The following is a 21,235-nucleotide window of genomic DNA, read 5'->3' as shown; positions in this document are numbered from 1 at the left end:
ACTCCAGTCTGGGTGACAGAGTGAGACTCCAACTCAAAAAAAAAAAAAAAGCAAACAGAATAAAGAAGGAAGTATTAGGTAGTCAGGAGGGGGTTGGATGAGATGACCTTTAAAGCCCCTTAAACTATGAGAACGTAGGAGTCTTCCTACCCAGAGAAACTGTTCAGTTATGGAATGGGGCACCTCTGAGGTCCAGCCTCATTCTTGGAAGTGATCTAGTAGGGCCTTCATGGCCACAATTAATACAGAAGATTTCTCTGGTGGGTGGGAGACTGAGTCAGGGGACCTCTGGGTGCTCCTTTCGAATCCATATCCAAAGCTCTGGGATCCCCTTGACCCCAGAGTAACATGGGTGTATGCCACTTAAGGCCAGACCTCATCCTTAGAAACAAAAAATGGGGCAGTTTCCATCCTCCAGGAACCAGTTGGTCTCGTTTTGCAAACCTCTGTTGAGGGAACAGGCAAGGAAGGGCCCATTTCTAACTCTGCTAACTGTCTTCCTGGGAGAAAATTGTATCTTGCTGAGGTCCCCGAGGCGAATGGGATTGCCATGCAGGTGGCTGCTTTACTCTAGTTCAGCAAAAGGCTTCTCCTGTCCTCCAGGGGAGCCCGGCCTGCTTAGTGCCTCTGTGCAGATCCGGGGACCTGAGGGAGGATGGACCACAGTCACTCCTTTTCTCCCCTGCAGCCTCTATGCCCCAAGGAGCTCTGGCACTTTGTTCACCAGTGCTACGGGAATGAGTTGGGCCTGACCAGTGATGACGAGGACTACGTGCCCCCTGACGATGACTTCAATACTATGGGGTAAGCGAGGCTGAGGACGAGCTACCCAGGGAACCTGGGGGCAGGATGGCAGCAAAGGCCTCCCTGGAAGAATGGCATCTACGTGAGGCCCTGTGGAAGTGAGGGAGTGAGCCTTGAGAGTACTTGCAGGAAGAACCCTCCAGGCAGAGGGGACAGCAAGAAGCAGGCCTGTGTGGCTGTGGAATGAACAAAGGGGAAGTTGTTAGAGATGAGATCAGGGAGGTCTATTTGGCCTTTTGGCCAACTTGATGATTGGCTTTTACCCAGAGTAGGATGGGAAGGTTTTGCATAGATTATTGATAAGATGTGACTTGACATTTCAGCTTGAAATCACTCTGGCTTGCTGAGGGGGAACCAGGAAAGCAAGGGGACCCATTAAGAGGCTACTGAATAATTGGATGAAAGATGATGGTGTTTTGGAACAGGAAGGCAGCAATAGAAATGGTAATAAGTGGTTAGTTCCTGAATATGTTTTGAAGGATTTGCTGATGGAACAGGACGAAACCTAAGGTGGCTCTAAGGTTTTGTTCCTTTTACCATCAGGAAGGATAGAGTTGTTCCAAATGGAGATGGACAAATTATAGTCAGAGCAGGTTTGGGGAAAGATCAGAAGTTTGGTTTTAAGCAAACTGAGATTGAGATGCCTGTTAGCCATATAGAGATGTCAAGTAGGGCTGTACATGCAGAAGGTACTAGTGGATAGCCATGAGATTGGTTAAAATCTCCAAGTGACTGAGTGAACATAAAAAGAAGTTTAAGGGTGGGTCCTTGGAGCTTTCAAAAAGAGCAAGGAGCAGCCAAGAGTGTTTTATATCCTGGTAGTCAAGGGAAGGAAGCCAAGCAGAAGAAAGTATTGCTGTATCACGTGCTATTGTCAGGTTATGGAAGTTGGGGACTGTGAGTTGATTGGCACAAAGCATGTTTAGGGTTAGAAAGGGAGGTGCAGATTTGGTGGTAGTGTGAGAGCCATAGAAGAATAGGCAGCAAGGAAAGAGCATTGAATGTGTAGGAGTACTTAGACCTGACTCAGGTACAAATAATATAGTATCACTTAACCTCTGTAAATGCCTATTCAATGATCTCTAAAGTGCATGTAATGATTAACTGACAGTGGTTATGCATCTGGCTATGTAAAGAATAGTTCAGATATTGATGATGATAACGATCAGGATGATGATCCCTTGGGTATGACTACAGTGTCATTCCTGAAGTGCCCCTAGAAGGGCACCCACCTTCATCTTGATGAGGTTTTCCTCTTATGTATACAATGCAGGGAAGTTTACTAGTTAGGATGAAGAAATTGGGCAATGTTACTGAGGGAGTACTTGTGTACACAGCCCTGTCTCGGTCACTATTTGGGAAATGAAATGTGCTCAGAAGCCAAATGTTCCATTCAGAGGGTCAGGATGAGATGGGCACCCATGGAAGAAAACAGCTTAAGAAGAAAACTGGTTACATTTGGGTAGGAATAAATCAAAGGAGGTTGCCTAGAAAATACCTGGAGGCAGAAATTTTATACAGGGGGTGGTGGGTATGAGATGAGGAGGAGATTTTAGGAGAGAAGTGTTGAGGAGTGAGGGGGATTTGTGGATAGAGAAAGCAAAGCAAAGAGGCAGGAAGCCCTGTAGTTTTAGATGGATAGATCAGACTGAGGTTCTTAGAATAGTTGACGATCTTGACCACAGAGGTTAACATGGGCTCACTTGTGTCTTCTCTCAGCTACTGTGAGGAGATCCCCGTAGAAGAGAACGAAGTGAATGACAGCTCTTCCAAAAGCAGCATAGAGACCAAGCCAGATGCCAGTCCACAGCTGCCCAAGAAATCCATCACCAACAGCACGCTGACATCTACAGGGAGCAGTGAAGCCCCTGTCTCGGTATGAATACCCACTTGCTTCCACCCCCAATCCTGTGGTCAGTATTTCCTAGCTTAGTTAACTGGGAACCAGAGAGAGAGAGAGAGAGAGAGAGAGAGAGAGAGAGAGAGAGAGAGAGATACACTGTAGCATCCTGGAGCAGATGGGCTCTCTGTATTCTAGTGGTATAATCCCAGGGTCCAGAGCTGGGTTCTCGGTGCCTGCAGTGCAAGACTTGGTTTGACTTCTGAGCAGATGAAAACCATCCTGAATGCATTGTGTGTGCTTTGCTCTTGGGCTGCTCCAGATCAGCCTCTCTGCTGGAGCGTTATTTCAGGTCCTATTTCCCTGCCTTGATCTGAAGTCCAAAAATCATGCATGAATATGGAGCAGTGAAACTACTAATTGTTTATTCACTCACTTGATTAACAATATATTGAGTTCCTAGCAGATGCACTGTGGTTTATTTTCTCACTATGCTAGACTTTGTAAAAGCTATAAAATGGTGCAGGAGGACCTCTGTCCTCTGGGACTTCATTATAGAGGAGCCAGAACCTTGATGAAGGAAGAGAGTCAGAGCTTGTGCTGGCAGAGGAATGGGTGGGGCTCCTCAGGAAAGAACTCCCCCAAAAAGGAGGCTTGTATTTCAGTGGCCTAAGGATCAGCCCACCTGGCCTTCAAATGAAAAATATCATTTACTTGATGCCTCATCTTTATTTTTTGCCTTTGAGGTTATCTTTAAAATGCAAAAAATTGTATCAATTCCCTTCCAGGGCTGATAGGAGAATGAATCAAGAAAAAATGCTTATGAAGCCTTTTGAGCTTCTTAGGAAAAAAGGACACTGCCTAGGGGCAGGCTGACATTGTTGCAATATTTTGGAGCTGCGGCTCCTGGACCTGGCCCTGTAGGAGGCAGCTTTGTGGATTGTGGGGCATGGTGTACTACTGGAATTACGAGCACAAGAAGGGCAGCAGACCCCATATTGTGCTTACTCGTCTTCTGTGGCAGCACTGGGGAGGCCCCCAGAACGTGTCTCCTGCCCAGCTTCCAAGCAGCTGTGCCAGGAGTATGAGGGCTGCCAAGGCCAGGTACCCAGTCTCCCTTTGGCGAGTAGATCCAGAGCAGGTTGTCCCCAGTGGATGACTCCTCTGTCTCGGCTCCAGTTTGATGGGTTGCCCCTGGAGGAGGAGGTACTGGAGGGAGACGGGTCCCTGGAGAAGGAGCTCGCCATTGACAACATCATGGGGGAGAAGATTGAGATCATCGCTCCTGTGACCTCTCCTTCGCTGGACTTCAACGACAATGAGGACATCCCCACCGAGCTCAGTGACTCTTCCGACACCCACGATGAAGGTGGGCATTTGAAAATGGGTCTGAAATGGCCCTTTCTGTCTCCATTTTGAAGCCTAAAGGGAGGTCTCTGTGGGGACTGGAGACAGTCTCTGTGTTCCTGGTGGAAGGGTAGGAAAGGAACTTCTTTAAAAAAAATAGTACACTTATTATTAGCCTCCATATCTTTTTTTCAGGTATTCTATGTAGGATCCACTCACTCTATGTTTGTCTTTCTTTTTTTGAGTTGGTCTCTCACTCTGTCGCCTAGACTGGAGTGCAGTGGCCGCTCCCGGCCACCGCAGCCTCAACCTGCTGGGCTCTGGTGATCCTTCCACCTCAGCCTTCCAAGTAGCTAGAACTACAGGAGCGTGCTACCACACCCGGCTAATTTTTTATTTATTGTGGAGATGAGGTCTCGCCAAGTTGCCCAGACGGGTCTCGAACCCGCGGACTCGGGCAATTCACTCACCTCAGCCTCCCAAGACACGGGATTACAGGCTGAGCCACTGAGCCCGGCTGTTTGTCTTTCTTTGCTCAACAGGTAATACTTTGTACTGCCACCCAGTCTCGTCACTAAACGTACCCCCTGTCAACATTGGTCTGCCTTGTGTCTCCACCTCTCACAAGGCAAGGCAATGCTTGTATGCCATGAGGAAGGCACCAGTCAGCTGCTCCCTGGAAATAATTTGCTTTTAACAGAAACGTCCTGAAGATAGCTGTAAATTGTTAATGACTCCAGTGTAGGTGTCTAGGCCAGGTTAAAAGAAAAGCTGTTGCTGGGTCAGACAGTTTGGATACTCCCCTTCTCTCTAAATGTTCTAAGCAGGTAGCTTCTTACTGCACTCCTACGTAGGACTAGCTTCTAGGACCTCACTTGAGAACATGCTGCTTCTCACATTCCATGGAAAGAAGCCACATTCTCAGCATTCAAGAGATGGGTTGATAGTTCTCCTCTATTGAATTGATGACTAAGGAGTATATGCAGACAGTACTTGCTTGTTGATCTGTGGACAGTCTCTCCTAGGGGTTACTCATAGTAGGTTTTGTTTTTTGATTTTGGGGTTTTTTCTTTGTTTGTTTTTGTTTTTGTCTGAGTCTCACTCTGTCACCCAGGCTGGAGTGCAGTGGCACAATCACAGCTCACTGCAGCCTCCACATCCTGGACTCGAGTGATCTTTCTGCCTCAGCCTTCCATGTAGCTGGGACTACAGGCATGTGCCATCACACCTGGCTATATTTACTGATTGACTGATTGCTTGATTGTAGAGGTGAGGTCTCGCCATGTTGCCCAGGCTGGTCTCAAACTCCTGGGCTCAGGTAATCCTCTCACCTCGGCCTCCCAAAGTGCTGGAATTATAGACGTGAACCATTACACCCTGCCTCTGTAGTGATTTTCTAACCTCTGGTTGATTTGCCTACCCCATATAGAGTCTGGGGCCAGTCAAATGCCCACACTGGTTGGGTACTGCCTAATACCAGGGTTGCCATTCATGTAAAGTAAGATGTGACTACTTTTCCCATTGCAGTTGTATACTGCCCAGTCTGTACAGTGATGGGCACTCCAGACTTCTTTTCTGGGCTCCCCAGGTTCCCGGAGTGCCAGATATGTCACCCTCCCACTTGAGGTCACATACCCACTCTTGCAAGTGTAGTAATTAGGGACTATGGGTACTAAGGGCTTAGGGGAGGTGCCAAGACTTTAGCAATTCCCTTGTGTCCTCAGACACGTTATCTATAACAGCTAGAGAATTCAGAAAATTACAGGTGAGATTCCCTGGTTGGCATTATTTTGCATGTTGGCATAGGTTGTTGTGCAGAGGGTACCTGAGAATGCAAGAAGCTTCACTTCTGGATCCCTCTTAGACCTTGCTCTGTGTGCCTCTCTCTTGAGTTTATTCTGTTATGTATTCTTTATGGTAAATCTGTACTCATAAATTTCTGCAAGGGGGTGGATATTGACATAATTGCAGAGATAGGCTGCCATATGGAAGGAGAACTGACCTTGTGTAATTAGGGATCACGGCCCATTGGGCCAGCCCCAGCCTGTAAACAGATTGCTCCAGATTAATCCACATCTCTCGAGCACACCTATGCCATGGGTTACGGTGCCGTTTGTTGTCAACTGTAGCTAACATATAGACCCTGGGTAACCCATCCTTTAGGCTCAGGCAACCCCAGGAAGTATTTATTTATTTGAATTTTAGTCTTAGATCAACTGACTTAGGAAATTTGAAAGTAGAAAGCAGATAGTCCTTTCCCAAACTCTTTTTTTTTTTTGAGTTGGAGTCTCACTCTGTCGCCCAGACTGGAGTGCAGTGGCCGCTCCCGGCCACCGCAGCCTCGACCTGCTGGGCTCCGGCGATCCTTCCGCCTCAGCCTTCCAAGTAGCTGGAACTGCAGGCGTGCGCTACCACGCCCGGCTAATTTTTGCTTTATTGTAGAGATGAGGTCTCGCCAAGTTGCCCAGGTGGGTCTCGAACCCGCGGGCTCAGGCAATCCACTCACCTCAGCCTCCCAAAGGCGCGGGATTATAGGCTGAGCCACCGAGCCCGGCTTCCCAAACTCTTTGTAAAGGATGAGTGGACAAAGGTCTACTGGAGTAAATGGTGTGCATCCCAGCAAAGGAAAGAGACTGAAGCAAGTTGTAAACCCTGGAGCCCATGAACCCAGCTACCCCACTCTGTGGCTTCCCCCTACCCTTGGTGGCTATCCCACATTAATGAGAGACAGTCCTCTGGGAGATGACCCTGGGGGCCCTCTGCTGTCACTGTCTACTTCCTAGTCCTCTCATCTGTGTAGGGGAGGTCCAGGCCTTCTATGAGGACCTGAGTGGCCGGCAGTATGTGAATGAAGTCTTCAACTTCAGCGTGGACAAGCTCTATGACCTCCTCTTCACCAACTCGCCCTTCCAGCGGGACTTCATGGAGCAGAGACGCTTCTCAGGTCCGTTCTGCCTGCCTCTCCCTCCTTCCCTATCTAGTTCTCTACATTTGGTCCTCTCCCTTCCCTGTCTTCCCCTCTTACCATACACCCTCTTTCCCATACACACCTGGTGGCCCAGATACCTTTTCCAGCCTTACAGATGCTGGTACTTCCTTGGGGCCTCATCACCCTCTCCTTCCAATGCTGCAACTTTACCCTTGCCCGCTGCACACCAGGCGTTTGGTGCCTGGCCCTGTGGCTTGCCCCTAAACAAGACCTCCTTGATCTCTGCCCTCACAGGCTCACTGACTCACTGGGAGGCACCTACTCTATGCCACACATGTTACATTATCTCATTCATCCTCACAGCTACCCTGGGTGTGGGCATTGTGATCCCTTAACTGATGAGAGCTAAAACTCAAACCGTTAGTGCTTGCCTGATGCCATGCAGCTAAGAAGGGGCTGAGCTAGGAGTCACATCTATGACTCTGGGGGTTCATGCTCTGGCCCCCAGCACTCCAGACTCCTTCCGTTCCCTCTGCACTTTGTACAGCAGGAGCTGTGGCTCCGGCCGACTGGAGCTACTAAGCATCTCACTGTGACAAAGCACTGGGCACCAGTGATCCTGTGAGCTGGGAGGAGAGGACATTCTGAGGGTACAGGGAGGTCATGCCTTAGAGGGGAGGACTTGTTCCCATGGGACCCTAAGCCCTCGTCACAGTAACGCCAGTGTTGCCAGCACCCCCGTAGGTGGCCCCAAGACCTCCTGTCCCAGCCCCAGGAACAATTAGCATTTTGGAGCCTTGTGCAGAATTTCGGCAATGCTACAATGAGCCTCTTTCTGCTTTGACTCCCCCTCCTCCCACCCTCCTCTGGCCCTCAGGCTCCGATTGGCTTCCTTGTGGGGGCCAGTCGGTAGTCAGCACAGTCAAGAGAAGTTCACTCGGAGGGGCATTCAGAGGGAGGGGGCTCTACTCTCCCTCATTCTGGTATTCTCCTCTCCCCTCAGATATCATCTTCCATCCCTGGAAAAAGGAAGATAATGGAAACCAGAGCCGAGTGATTCTTTATACCATCACCCTTACCAACCCTCTGGCTCCCAAAACTGCCACTGTCAGGGAGACGCAGGTGAGCAGAGTCTGGGCAGAGGCAAGTAAGCATGGGCTGGAAATCCCTCTGTTCTGTCGTGAAGGATTAAGGACAGATGCCAGGAAGAAATTTCCTGAGTGCACGTGTTGCTTGGTGCTGACACAGTGGCTTCTTGCTTGTTCAGGTGCTGTTTCCAAAGGTTCCAGGCCTTCCACTTGGAAGTTGTGGGGCAGGGTGGGGGAGGTTAGAGAAGGTGCTTTTCCACACGTCTTGCTCCTCTTCAGTCTTGTCCGATGGCCCTTTCTTGCCCACAGACCATGTACAAGGCGAGCCAGGAGAGTGAATGTTACGTGATAGACGCCGAAGTGCTTACCCATGACGTGCCGTACCACGACTACTTCTATACCATCAACCGCTACACGCTCACCCGCGTGGCTCGGAACAAGAGCCGACTCAGGTGCGGTGTGTAGAGTGTGTGTGCATTCGGTGGGTTCAGATATGGGGGTCCTTATGTTGAAAAACATTCGATTGCTCCTGACGAGGAAGAGGTTGATTGTACTTGCCTGCTGACTCTCTTTTTTAAAAATACTGAGTGTAATTTTTTTTGTTTCTTTTACTTTTTATTTATTTATTTATTTAATATCAGAGATGAGGTCTTGCTATATTGCCCAGGCTGGTCTCAAACTCCTCCCACCTCAGCCTCCTAAAGTGCTGAGATTGCAGGTTTGAGCCACCATGCCTAGATGACTCTTTACCTTCTATCTGGAGCCTTCAGAGACTCCCCTACCTCCCTGTTTTGAGACAGTTACTTATTCTCTCCATATATCCCTTTTACCACTTTGTACATTTCTATAGTAAAACCTGTTTTTTTTTCTCTTTTGCCCAGGCTGAAGTACAGTGGCTTGATGATAGCTCACTGCAGCCTCATGCTGAAGCTATCCTCCCACCTCAGCCTCCTGAGTAGTGGGACTTCAAGTGTGTACCACAATGCCTGGCTAATTAAAACAAACAAACAAACAAACAAACAAAACCAAAAATATTTTTAAACAAGGGGTCACGCTACATTGCCCAGGCTGGTCCCAAACTCCTGGCCTCAAACAATCCTCCTGCCTCAGCTTCCCAAAGTGCTGGGATTCTAGGCATTAGCCAGCATGAGCCGCCACATATGGCTCTCTTTAATAAAACTTATATAGTTACTGCTATTTGTTGATTGTCTATGGCTTGTAAAGTACTGTGTAGGTGCTTAATCTACATTTACTGGAATCTTTGGAATGATCCAAGGAAGTAGAATTGATAAGAAAAATGAAGTTCAGCCAAGTGTGGTGGCTCATGCCTGTAATCCCACCACTTTGGGAGGCGGAGACGAAAGGATTGCCTGAGTCCAGGGGTTCAGGACTAACCTAGACAACTTGGCGAGACCTTATCTCCACAATAAATCAAAAAATTAGCTGGATGTGGTGGCACATGCCTGTAGTTCCAGCTACTTGGGAGGCTGAGGAGGAAGGATCGCCTGAGCCCAGCAGGTCAAGGCTCTGGTGGCTGTGCGTGTGCCACTGCACTCCATCCTGGGAAACAGAGTGAGACTCCTACTCAAAAAAAAAAAAGAAAGAAAGAAAAGAAAAATGACGTTCATACAAGATAAATAACTTTCCCAAAAGTCCTGTCTCTAGCAAGCACTGAAACACAGGTCTGAGAAATGCATACCTATGGTCTTTCCACCATGCCACGTGCATTGCTGTTACTGTCCATCTATTCTACAGTGAACTTCCTGAGGACAGAAATTCCATGCCATTCACCACTTTATTCCCAGCACTCAGCACAGGGCCTGCACATATCAGCCTCCAGAAAATGCTGATTGGATGAACAGTTCTGGGTGCTAGAATATGCTTTCCAAGGAAGGATAAAATTTAGATCCTGACGTTTTAAGAAGCTTGTGGTCAAATTGAAGAGTTAAGACACACTCCCATTTGAAAATTATCAGTGTATACTTAGACCAATTTCTTTTGGCTATAAGGAGCAGAAATTCACTCATGTAGTTCAAATGAAAAGAAGTTCAGTAAAAGGTTACACAGAGATCTCTTGGGAATCGGGAAGAATACCTTAAGAAGAGGCTGCATCTTTCTTATCCTCTTCTGAGTTCTTTTTTTTGCGGGGGGGGGGTCTGTGCTTCTCTCTGAGCATATACTCCTCCTTCAACCTCCCTTCTTTCCCTCCTTCTTTCTTTTATTTCTCTCCCGTCTCTTTCTCCTGTCCCTCTTATCCCTTCTTCCATAGTGTTGAGGTTTTTAAATTCCAGAGGATCTTCCAACTGTGTGTCTTTTTTATACAGCCCACACAGAGGTAGCTTGTTGACCTAGGATAGACCCTTACGGGGGGGGGGGGGGGGGGGGGTTGCCTATTTTCGACCCAGCAAACAGTCATTGGGTGGAGGAGTGAGGTGGCTTCATGTATAGGCATTCTCCCATTGAGTCATAGAGGAAGGTAGGCATCCCTGGGGAGGGGGATGAGGCTGGCAGCCTGAAACATGGGAGTGGGCTGGGCGCGGTGGCTCATGTCAATAATCCCAGCACTTTGGGAGGTCAGGGTGAAGAGGATTGCCTGAGCCCACAGGTTCGAGACCAGCCTGGGCAACTTGGTGAGACTTCATCTCTATAATAAATCAAAAAATTAGCCGGGCATGGTGGTGCGTGCCTGTAGTTCCAAGTTCTTGGAAGGCTGAGGCAGAAGGATTGCCTGAGCCCAGCAGGTCGAGGCTGCGGTGACCAGGAGTGTGCCACTGCCCTCCAGCCTGGGCGATAAGAGTGAGACTCCGACTCAAACACACACACACACAAACACAGGAGGGGAGAGGATACGCTGGGAGTATTGACAGATACAAATGAACCCAAGGAAGAGACAGAACTGGGCTGCTGTGTAGGAGAGGAAGGTGCCAACATTGCAGGAGGTGTGGACAGTAGTGTGATCATTGACAGGGAGAGAGAATGCTTTCAGAAGAGCTAGAAGTGGAGAGGTCTGGGGTGCAGAGAGCTGGAGCCAGGGCCAGTGGTGGGATAATACTCTTCAAGATGAAAGTGTTGAAGCTCCAGAGCTTGTCCTGGACTTAGAAGCCTCAGGAGAAGGAGAGAAGGACCCTGACAAAAGGTGGATTATCTTCCTTTCTTTCAGTGTCAGTTGCTCACAAGGGCTTAACTTCCTACCAAACCTTGCTTTGACTGACTGGAGACTGCTCAGCTCCTTCTGAAGCCTCTTGAGAGGAGGCAGTGTAATGACATAAGAGAACTCTGAACTTGGAGTCAGAGCCCTGTTACTAGCTTTTGGTCTGCTTAAATATTCTAAACCTCAGTTTTCTCATCTATAAAATGATAAATCCACAAGTTCCACCAACCTTGAGAATGGTCAGGGAGTTCAGATGATGAGATGGCTGTGAAAGGACTTTTTAACATGTAATATGCAGTGTGAATGTGAAGCTACTTTGGCTTAAATCCAAATTTCTTTTTTCCCAGCAGAGAAGGGAACCACCCAGGAAATGACTGATCTTGTTTCTGGCTTGTTCCTCAGGGTCTCCACAGAGCTGCGCTACCGAAAACAGCCCTGGGGGTTAGTGAAAACATTCATCGAAAAGAACTTCTGGAGTGGGCTGGAAGACTACTTCCGCCATCTAGGTGAGTGCTGTGGTCATTGCGGCTCGTTAAATTGGAGAAACTGAATCACACAGCTGTTGCTCATCTTTCAGGAGAATGGGGGCAGAGGCTGAGACAATGAGGAGGTTAAATGGCATCCCTAAGTCTGCCCCAGAAATAGATACCAAATTTGACATGTATGTGGACATTTGTATTTTTCAGGAGACTGTGGTTATAACTTTTATGAGATCATTAAGGGATCTATATCCCCCCCCTCCAAAAATGAACCACAGATCTAGTGATACTAGTAGTCATTTTGTTGAGAAGGATCTACCCATTGCCTGCAAATGCATCTATTTAGGAAGTGTGTGATGTGCCCCAGACTGTATACATAAGGGTGCAGATGTTGAGAACATATGGCTCCATGCAATGTTCAGCAACACCAGAGGAGGAGTTTGGGTGGGGCTGGGTTTCAAAAGTACTTCCCGAGGCTCATGGGCATCCCTGAAAGTCGTCTGCCCACCCAGCCAAATTCCTAGAGTATAGGCTAGGAAAATGGCTTTCATAGCGAGTTCCTTCTGAAGGCCAGCATGTTGGATTGAAGGTGGCCTCTGATGTGACCTTTTTGTCGCTGGTAGAGAGTGAACTGGCCAAAACGGAGAGCACCTACCTGGCTGAGATGCACAGACAGTCTCCCAAAGAGAAGGCCAGCAAGCCCTCAACAGTGCGGAGGAGGAAGCGTCCCCACGCCCATCTGCGGGTTCCTCACCTGGAAGAGGTGATGAGCCCCGTCACCACACCCACAGATGAAGATGTGGGCCACAGGATCAAGCATGTGGCAGGTGTGTGCCAGGTGGATTCAGGAGGTGTGGATTGGGACTTTGGCTGGAACTGTGTGCCCATGCCAAGGTATATGCGCACACTCATTTTGCACATGGGTAGAATTTGCATAGGATTTGAACAAACCCACGAAATCAGAAGTTCCCATGCTCTATTTCTCTTTGCGCTTTAAGTTCCTCAGGACCTGCTGAATCCATGTGATCTGATTAACACAAGTTGCCTTTGTGTTTATGCCTCTGTGATGCCTGAGCTCCATGGCTACCCATATAGACTCAAGTATCTAGCTTCTGAGTTCTTGGGAGATACATGAAGGAGATGCCACAGCCCAGACCCCAGAGACTACCTGATAACACAAGGCTCAGGGGGTCTGAGTCAGCCCCCCACCTCACTTGGCCCCCATGGGACTACCAAGCATCTGTCCTTTCAGGCATACTTCTTTTTCTTCCCATCTAGCTGTCCACAGCCTTATGTCTTTGTTTGGTCATGGATACCTGGCACTCTACGGAGCTTTCGAGCCAACTAATCCAGTGTGCTTTGCACATCCCTGTGAGTTCTTCAGAGCTAAACTGGAGACAGGGGAGGCAGAGGAGAGTGCCAGCTTTCCACATCCCTCTTTGGCTTCACCTGGAGCACTTCCATGTTATGGGTTGCACATACAAGATTTCTGACAGACATTGCATTTGAGGAAACTGATTCTCAAAAAGCTTATGTGCCGGAGACCAGCTCCAGCCGAGTTCAGGGTACCTCAAAGGTGGAGATAGCATCAGCGACTGGGGGCAAGAAAGAAAGAGAGAGAGAAAAAGAAAGAGACTGGACTCCAGTCTAGTGCAGAAGCTGTTTATTGGGAATTACAACGGGTCTTTTGGGTCTTTTATACACAGTCGGGTGTGTGAGGGGTGTTCCCCACCCATCAGATGTTCTTTCAGTATAATCCCATAAACTAATCCATGAAACCTTAATCCATGACTGCCTTTAAACCCTTTTTGTACTGTCTATAAACCCTTTTTGTACTAATACCAAGTTAAACAATTCTATAGAGACTTAAGTACTTACTTTACAAACTAAAGTGGCCCATCCCAGAATGTTTGGAATGTGGCCCAGTCCAAAGTTCACAGTGGGCTACCTGCAAGTAACCCAGCTGCATTCTTTCAACAAAATGGCTGTCTTCTAAAACTATATTCTACAATTTACACCTTATTCAACTTCAATAAATCCTAAGATCATGACCCAGAAGCCTGTGACCAATACTAAGGCTCTTAGATGTGACCTGAGTTTGAATTATAAGTTGTGTGAAAGCCAAAACTGCAGTTTGTGGAAGAATGGGAGCAATGAGCTTCTAAAGTTAGCTTGTGTTCATCCCAGTCTCAGAGTTTTTATCTCAGGAGCTTAATCTGGTTAGTGCTGAGTAGAAAGGGGGAGGAAATGGGGTCAATAGCTCCCGAACGCATCCTAGTGGTCTCGGGGTCAACGGCCCTTCCTGATCCCTAACGTTCAGAGGACCTCCGTGGCCGGCTCCCAACACTTATGGGACTTTTCCAACATCATGTAGCTGATTAGGAATCAAGCCAGAGCCGGGAGCTGACTGCCTGTAGTCCTAGCCCAGTGCTGTTTCCCCTCCCATAGCTAATATTCACTTTGCATCTGTATGTCCTAGCTACATAGGTCTGTCAATTTTCTCAATTGTTCAGTGATTGCCTGACCCAACTCATGTCCTTGCCCTTGAGGAGCTTACCTTTCTCCTTGGAGGACTGGGAATATCTATCCTATGGTTGCCGTGACAGCATCGTGGATGGTTGTATTATTCCCTGAAGTTTGCTGTTGACCAGTGTCCTGTCAGCAGTTGTGATGTGTAAGTCACCATGGTGACAGCTGCTTTATTCTCCCCACAGGTTCCACACAGACGCGGCATATCCCCGAGGACACCCCCAGCGGTTTCCACCTACAGAGTGTGTCCAAGTTGCTGCTGGTTATCAGCTGTGTGTAAGGGACTCCAGGTGTTCCCCCCATCTGCCACCTCCTTCCCCCTCCTGCCTGATGCTTCAGGGCCATCTCGATGCATATAAGCACCCATACTGTTTCTCCTGTTTTTGTGTGTGTGTGTGTCCTCTAGTTTTCTCTGTCTGGATTGGTTTCTCTGTAGGTCATTTCTTGCCTCTTCGCTGCTTTTCCTGTTTTGTTAGCATTTACTGTGTGCCAGACACTAGAACTGTGCACACATGGAGCCCACATGTTGGCAGGGTAGCCAGACAAAGCCAGTGCCTGCAATACAGCAAAAGCAGATGCTTGTTTTAATGTACATTATTCATAATAATCACCATGACATTCTAAAATGGTAGGCTCAGTAACTTGCACAGAAAGATGCTGGGCTAGGGATAAAGGAAGTCGAAAGAAGCGGAGACGCAAGATGGGAGAACACAGTACTATCTGAAGCATGAGAACATCCTATTGCCTGCCTAGGATTTTCCTAAACCGTTTCAAGCAGGAAGCAGCTAGAACAGCTAAGGACAGCTCTTCTGCTTGGCTCAGCCTGGCATCCCATGCCTTCCCTGGATTGGGGTGTGCTTTGAGAGTGTGGGGGCATGGCTCTACCAGCTGTGCATAGGGCACCACTCTTGCTTTCGTGCCCCACACTCCCTCCACCCCTGGCTTCACTGATGCCGTCTCAGAGAGGCAGAGGCAGGGAATAGTCTGATGTTCAGGAAACTCAGAAGAAAGCCCAGGAGTGACACAGATTCGCATTAAAAGAAAAATCACTCTGACGGCAGTGTGTCAGATGGATCTGAGAAGCAAAGACTGAAGGCAGGGAGGTCAGTCAGAGTGAGTTGCAGTGATCTAGGTGAGCACGGATGTCAGACTGGATGAGGGACTGGGGCCAAGAGATCCTAGAAGGGAAAGACTTGTTAACCATCTGGTTATGTAGCAAGGAAGATGGACTACGGATTTGAGGGACCATAGATGGCTGCATCAGTAACAGAAATCTGGAATTTAGTGAAAGGTTGTCAGAGAAGACATAATGAGTTCTGTGTGTGTCTGAATTTCCATAGGTTATCGGGGCAGGTGGGGGGTGGGATGGGGTGGTGACAGATATTTGCTGATATGGACGTGGAGCTCAGGAGGAAAGTGTAGGCTGAAGTCACTGGTTGATCATTCACAGCATTAAAGTCTCCATGTGAATGAGATGATCCATGGATAATATAGAGTGTGACAGGGAAGACAGGGCACGGACAATGCTGGGGACTACTTATAGGAGGGGAGTCCGTGGGAAACATGCCAGACTCTCTTACTGAATATGGGAAATAAAGGTAGATGCACATGTGTAATCTGAAAGTAGATGCAAAATTCTTCTGACTATAGCATAAGACATCAGGATACTTATAAAATTAAATACAAAGGCAACTGTCAAACCAGTAAAATTCACATTTAGCAACATCGATTTAATGTGACTCACGCCATTATTCTATTAAAATTAAATCTCTGGTACTGGATTTTGGTAAATAGAAAACTACAACCTCAGGTTAGTTCTGTGTTTAAGCTCTTTCCGCATTTTGACTTCAAGTACAGATAGCTTGTTTCCCTAAGTAAATCGTATAGCATGGTATTATCCAGCTATAGGGTTTCGTAAGTTTAGGATGATCAGATCTTCTAATTCAACACAACAGGTTCCAGGCGCTGCTGACAGCCCTTGTGTGGGACAGGCTGGCACGGCACTGCTTGCCCTGTGTCTGGCAGGCTCTTGCCACACGCCTGCTGCACAGTGACTCAGCCTCCTGCTTCTTTTCTCTGTTTAAACCACTGTGGAGCCTTCACTTAGACAGCACACAGGGGTGTCCCTTGACCCTCACTTAGCACAGACAGGATTGCCAACATAAACCCAAATGCAGGCACTCAGTGCGCAGCACTCACTGAAGAGGCAGGAGATGTTCAGATGATCCAGTGTGTACTGATACAATTAAAGACTGTGTCACTGAAATTAAACTCAAAGTCTAAAAGGTCTTGCCGAGAATTCCAAGAGCCTTGAGAACACAGCTGCATAGCCCCAGGGATTCACGTCTGCCAGTTTAAGGAACACTACCTTCCATAGTCCCAGAATCACAAATAAGAAACACAATATCACACACACATGGACACAGATGCATGCATACATTGAAAAGTCGAGGACACTGTATAAACTTTTCTCCCTTTGCTGGTCCTTTTTCCATTTCTTTGTTTTATCTTTCTGTTTTTGTCATCTTCTGTCTTCCTATGTGTGTCTGTATCTCCTCCTTTAATGATAGGAACCACCTCATGTGGAAGGTCTACTGTGTGCCAGGGTATTTTATGTACCTTTCCTTTAGTCCACAGAACAATCCAGACAGGGTAGGTATTATTGTCCCTATTGTGAAAACTGAGTCAGAGAAGCTGGGAAACTTGATCAAAAGTTAAGAAACATTTAAGGAGTGATCCAGGATTTGTACCCCATTCTGTGTGTCTCTGGATCCTCTCTTTATCCATGTCTCCAACTCTATCATGTGAGCTTCTGTCGTAAAGTGATCCAGGCAGCCTGTGAGGCTGAGAGAAGAGAATTTCCACAGTTTCTCTGCCATAGTTCACTACGCACGGGTCCTCCAGCCCCTGGATGATCTTTGCCTGTCTCTCACTAGTTCTGACCTAGACTCTAGGAGACCTCGTTTAGTCTCCGTGACTCCTGCCAGATACTGGCAGGTTCCAGGCAGGGGCTTTTGCAGCTTTAGAGCAGCTCTGCTGGCAGCTGTAAGACCTGTGTGACTGAGCTGGGACCCACTGGAATTCCTCCTTCAGTTGTATCCTAATGTTGGGTTGGTGGGAGGAAACTTTTCTCAGTTAAGCACCTGTAAAAATGCATTCACTTATTGGGAATTGTCGTTTTTAAATCAATGGAAACACTTCATGCTCCTCCAATTTGCATGTTGTCATGATAGCACAATAAACCCAGGAAAAGATTATAAGATCACAATATTTGAGTGACTTAAATATGGAATGTAGTTGTATAAAATTCAAATAAAAAACAAAGCCTGAAAAAGAAAAAAGAAAATGCGTTCTGTGCAGTGAAAGAAAAAAAAAAACACCTTTGAGGTACTAAGAACCTATCTACAGTTGCTTTCTCTTGTTCTACCCTTGCTGGGTCCCCTCACCCATCATGTCTTTGCTTCTAGTATTTCTTTCTCATATACTCTGCTCACTCTCTGGCTTGATTTTAAGTGTAGTTTTCCCCTTCCCCACACTTGTCTGTTTCTAACCTCTGCCTCCTCCCCATTTTTCTCCCTTGCTCCCATTAGGATCTGTTTCAGGTACTGGCTCTATGATGACCCTTTAATGTCTCATCTCTTTTCCTCTCCACCTCACCTGTCTTTCCCCAGGCACTCAGGCTCTGTCTCCTTTCCAATGCCTTCCCCCTACACTCCTTTCCTTGGCTTTCCTGCTGTATACTGGCCCCTCAAGATGATGCTGCTTCTCTCTCTCTCTCTCTCTCTCTCTCTCTCTCTCTCTCTCTCTCTCCCTCTCCCTCTCTTCCCCCCTCCCCCCATCTCCTCTCCTCACTGCACCCTCCTGCTCACTGCAATGCTTTGGACGATCCACCGGTCAGGGACAGCGGCCTCTGGGATGGGGGATAGTCCCGGGTCCAGTGACATCTCACTGCTCTTGCTTTTTTCCCCATGTCTCCTTCCTAGTCTGGTGCTGCTGGTCATCCTTAACATGATGCTCTTCTACAAACTCTGGATGTTGGAGTACACCACGCAGACCCTCACTGCCTGGCAGGGTCTAAGGCTCCAAGAAAGGTAATCCTGGCCTCGTTACCTTGCCACCACCTCTGCCCCACAAGATGCCATGCCCTGGTCCCTGCCTCTCAGTCTCCTTGGGACTTTCCCAGTGCCCTTGTGTGGGGGATAACCCTTTGTGATGAGCTCATAGGGAAGCCCTGAAAAATCTGTCTCTGCAGTTTGTCTACTTTCGATCTGGGGCACAGGGGCACCAGGGGCATCGAGTAGAGGACAAAGCACTATGATGTGACTTTCTGTCCTTTAGGGGTCTGGGAGCACAAGACAGTTCGCTGAGCATAACTCCAGCTGCTGGGGTGCCCCTTCTTCTACCCCACAGGTTACCCCAGTCTCAAACAGAATGGGCCCAACTCTTAGAGTCTCAACAAAAGTACCACGATACTGAGCTCCAAAAATGGAGAGAGATCATCAAATCCTCAGTGATGCTCCTTGACCAGGTGAGATGCCCTACCTCCTCTGCGTACCCTAGCCTTTGGGAGACAGAACTCCTTCCTTATGCTCTGGGAAAGATCGCCATCTCTATCACCACCCTCCAGACTTCTTCTCCCACTCATTCTTCTCCCAGGCATCCATTGTTTTAATTTTAAAGCCATCCTTGAATGGGCCATTAGAAACAAGTGCATTCCCCTGAATAGTAACAATGCCGTAACACACTGGATTTGCAGCAAGAAAGCTGTAGGTTAAATGAAAGGGGCGCTCTTTTTATTTTTTTGGTAACCCATAGCCATCTGACAGGCATTTAGACAGAGAAAATCTCCCCTTTTTACAGAGATTTGTCTTCCTAGAGGGCACATCTTTAAAAAATTTTTTTGATGTATACCACCCTTTCCCTCTATAGTCAAAGACACACAACCACCGGCAGCCTCTCTTCCTCAAAGGCATTGCGCTTTGACTGTGCTGTGTACTCTGTGTGCATTTCATTTCGTCATTTTTGTAGTATAGTTGCCTGTATTCCTCCAAAAAACTAGCTCCAGTCACTTAGAAAAGTCTTCCTGGGGCAAAATCAATAGTTAGGTTAGTTTCCTTGTTGGAGGAGCTTCTTCCTTCCCTCAGAAAAATCTAGTATCTTATTTAAAAGTGCCCCCATGCGGTTACTAAGAGGTAGGAACCTACCTGTGCTATGCCAGAGAATTAGGAAGGTTATAGACTCAGAATTTGTCCTATGACAATACAATTTCTGTTTCTAAAGAGGTGTCTTTCTGATGTTTTGTGGTTAGCCAGACCTGAGATGGAATCCCAGCCTTGCCACTAACTAGTTTTGTGACCTTGAGCAAGGTACTTAATATGTTTCCTCATTTACAAAATAGGAATTATAATCATAGCTTTGTGGGATTGTCAGGATTTGATGGCAGGTTGGAGACACTTGTTAATATTCAGTAAGGAAAGAGAATCTTAATGCAGCTATCAGAATACAATTTAATGTTCTTAAGAGTATCATGTTTAGCTTTGGAGCCACATTTAAGGGGGATTTTTTTTCTTAAAGAGGGTAAACAGCATGGAGAGTAGTTTGGAAGCCATGTCATATCAAGAAGGGCTGATAGGCCGGGCGCGGTGGCTCACGCCTATAATCCCAGCACTTTGGGAGGCCAAGGTGAGAGGATTGCCCGAGCCCATGGGTTCGAGACCAGCCTCTGCAACTTGGCAAGACCTCATCACTACAATAAATCAAAAAAAAAATAGCAGATGGATGAGATTGAACTAGGCGGAAGCAAAAAGATTCCCAGACTGAGGGAACAGTGTGACTCAGTGCACAAAGACAGGCATATAGTATATTGAGCAGGGATGAACAGGGAAACCAGATGAAATGAATAGATGATCAAGTATGTGGCAGTCTAATTGGCTCCTTGTAGCAACTGAACTCTTTGAGAGATTTCTTTTTGTTTTGTTTCATTTTAGATTCAAGGGGTACATGTGCAGGTTTGTTACACAGGTATAATTGTGTGTTGGTGATGTTTGGGCTTCTATTGAGCCCATCCCCCAGGTGATAGACATGGTGTACCCAGTGGGTAGTTTTTCAACCCTTACCTCCTCCCTCCTTTTCCCCTTTAGGAGTACCCCAGTCTCTGTTGCTCCCATCCTCTTGCCCGTATGTATTCAATGTTTAGCTCCCACTTATTAGTGAGAACATGTGGAATTCAGTTTTCTGTTTCTGTGATAATTCTCCTAGGATGAGAGGGTTCTTAATTCAGATCACCGAGACCCAGCGAACCTTACCCAAGGAGATTCCCCATGCTAGACTGGCAGTCTCCTTTCTGCTTGAAACTGTACCCCTGAACACACCCTTGTTTTAGGGGCTCAGCTCCATTCAACTCTGTTGTGTGATTGAGGACCTATCCTAGGTGGTGTGGGGTAGCGGGGGACTGCTGGGTGGAAAGCTCCCTGAGGACACAGACTCAGGCCTGGGGTGGGTTCCCTGTCTTACAGATGAAGGATTCACTCATCAACCTTCAGAACGGCATCAGGTCCCGTGACTACACGTCGGAAAGTGAAGAGAAGAGGAACCGCTTTCATTGACAAGGCAGGAACAGGGTGGCTGCAAGAGGCCTGTGCAATACATGTACATAGACCATATAAATATATATATATGAATATATATATATACAGAATATAAATATATATATATTATATACAGATTTTAAAAAGAGATAATGCCTATGTACCAGGGAGAAGGAGCGGGACCTCCCGCCCCCTGTGCTGGCCGGAGCAGCGTTTTCCTTTGGTGGAGGGCTGAGGAGGGCAGGGACCACCTCTCAGCACCAACCTCCCCTGATCCTCCTCCTCCCATCCTCTGTTCCCCACCCATTCCCTTGCTGGCCGTTCCTGGCTCTTAGAAGGGAAATGTCGTTGAGCCAAAGTTATGCCTGTGAAGACCCTAGGGTCTCGAAAAGAAGTCTCAAGGGGACATTGCTTAAGGTGCTTCGTTCCTTAATCCCCTTTTGATTTGTTTCCAAAATAAAAGAGAATATTTTCTTCCCTA

General features: G+C 47.4%; 1 protein-coding gene across 6 annotated transcripts in view; it reads left to right on the top strand.

Moving 5' to 3' along the window:
• The window catches only part of GRAMD1B (GRAM domain containing 1B), a 273,865-nt gene extending 252,630 nt beyond the window's left edge, over nt 1-21,235 (top strand). For 5 of the 6 annotated variants that reach the window (XM_021706540.1, XM_008073198.1, XM_021706541.1 and 2 more), the window contains 13 exons: nt 689-804; nt 2,524-2,680; nt 3,824-4,013; nt 6,792-6,935; nt 7,924-8,042; nt 8,318-8,460; nt 11,562-11,665; nt 12,262-12,465; nt 14,353-14,443; nt 17,758-17,769; nt 18,151-18,258; nt 18,578-18,695; nt 20,683-21,235. In XM_021706540.1, coding sequence (XP_021562215.1) covers nt 689-804; nt 2,524-2,680; nt 3,824-4,013; nt 6,792-6,935; nt 7,924-8,042; nt 8,318-8,460; nt 11,562-11,665; nt 12,262-12,465; nt 14,353-14,443; nt 17,758-17,769; nt 18,151-18,258; nt 18,578-18,695; nt 20,683-20,772 — 1,596 coding nt within the window. In that variant the 3' untranslated portion in view covers nt 20,773-21,235. The remainder of the gene's footprint in view (nt 1-688; nt 805-2,523; nt 2,681-3,823; nt 4,014-6,791; nt 6,936-7,923; nt 8,043-8,317; nt 8,461-11,561; nt 11,666-12,261; nt 12,466-14,352; nt 14,444-17,757; nt 17,770-18,150; nt 18,259-18,577; nt 18,696-20,682) is intronic. The other variant, XM_021706542.1, reaches the window with a different exon arrangement.

The sequence above is a fragment of the Carlito syrichta genome, unplaced genomic scaffold, assembly GCF_000164805.1.
Source record: "Carlito syrichta isolate Samal-C Ts95f unplaced genomic scaffold, Tarsius_syrichta-2.0.1 Scaffold315753, whole genome shotgun sequence".
NCBI lineage: Eukaryota > Metazoa > Chordata > Mammalia > Primates > Tarsiidae > Carlito > Carlito syrichta.
The sequence above is the reverse complement of the archived record's forward strand: the minus strand, read 5'-3'. Positions and strand labels throughout refer to the sequence as shown.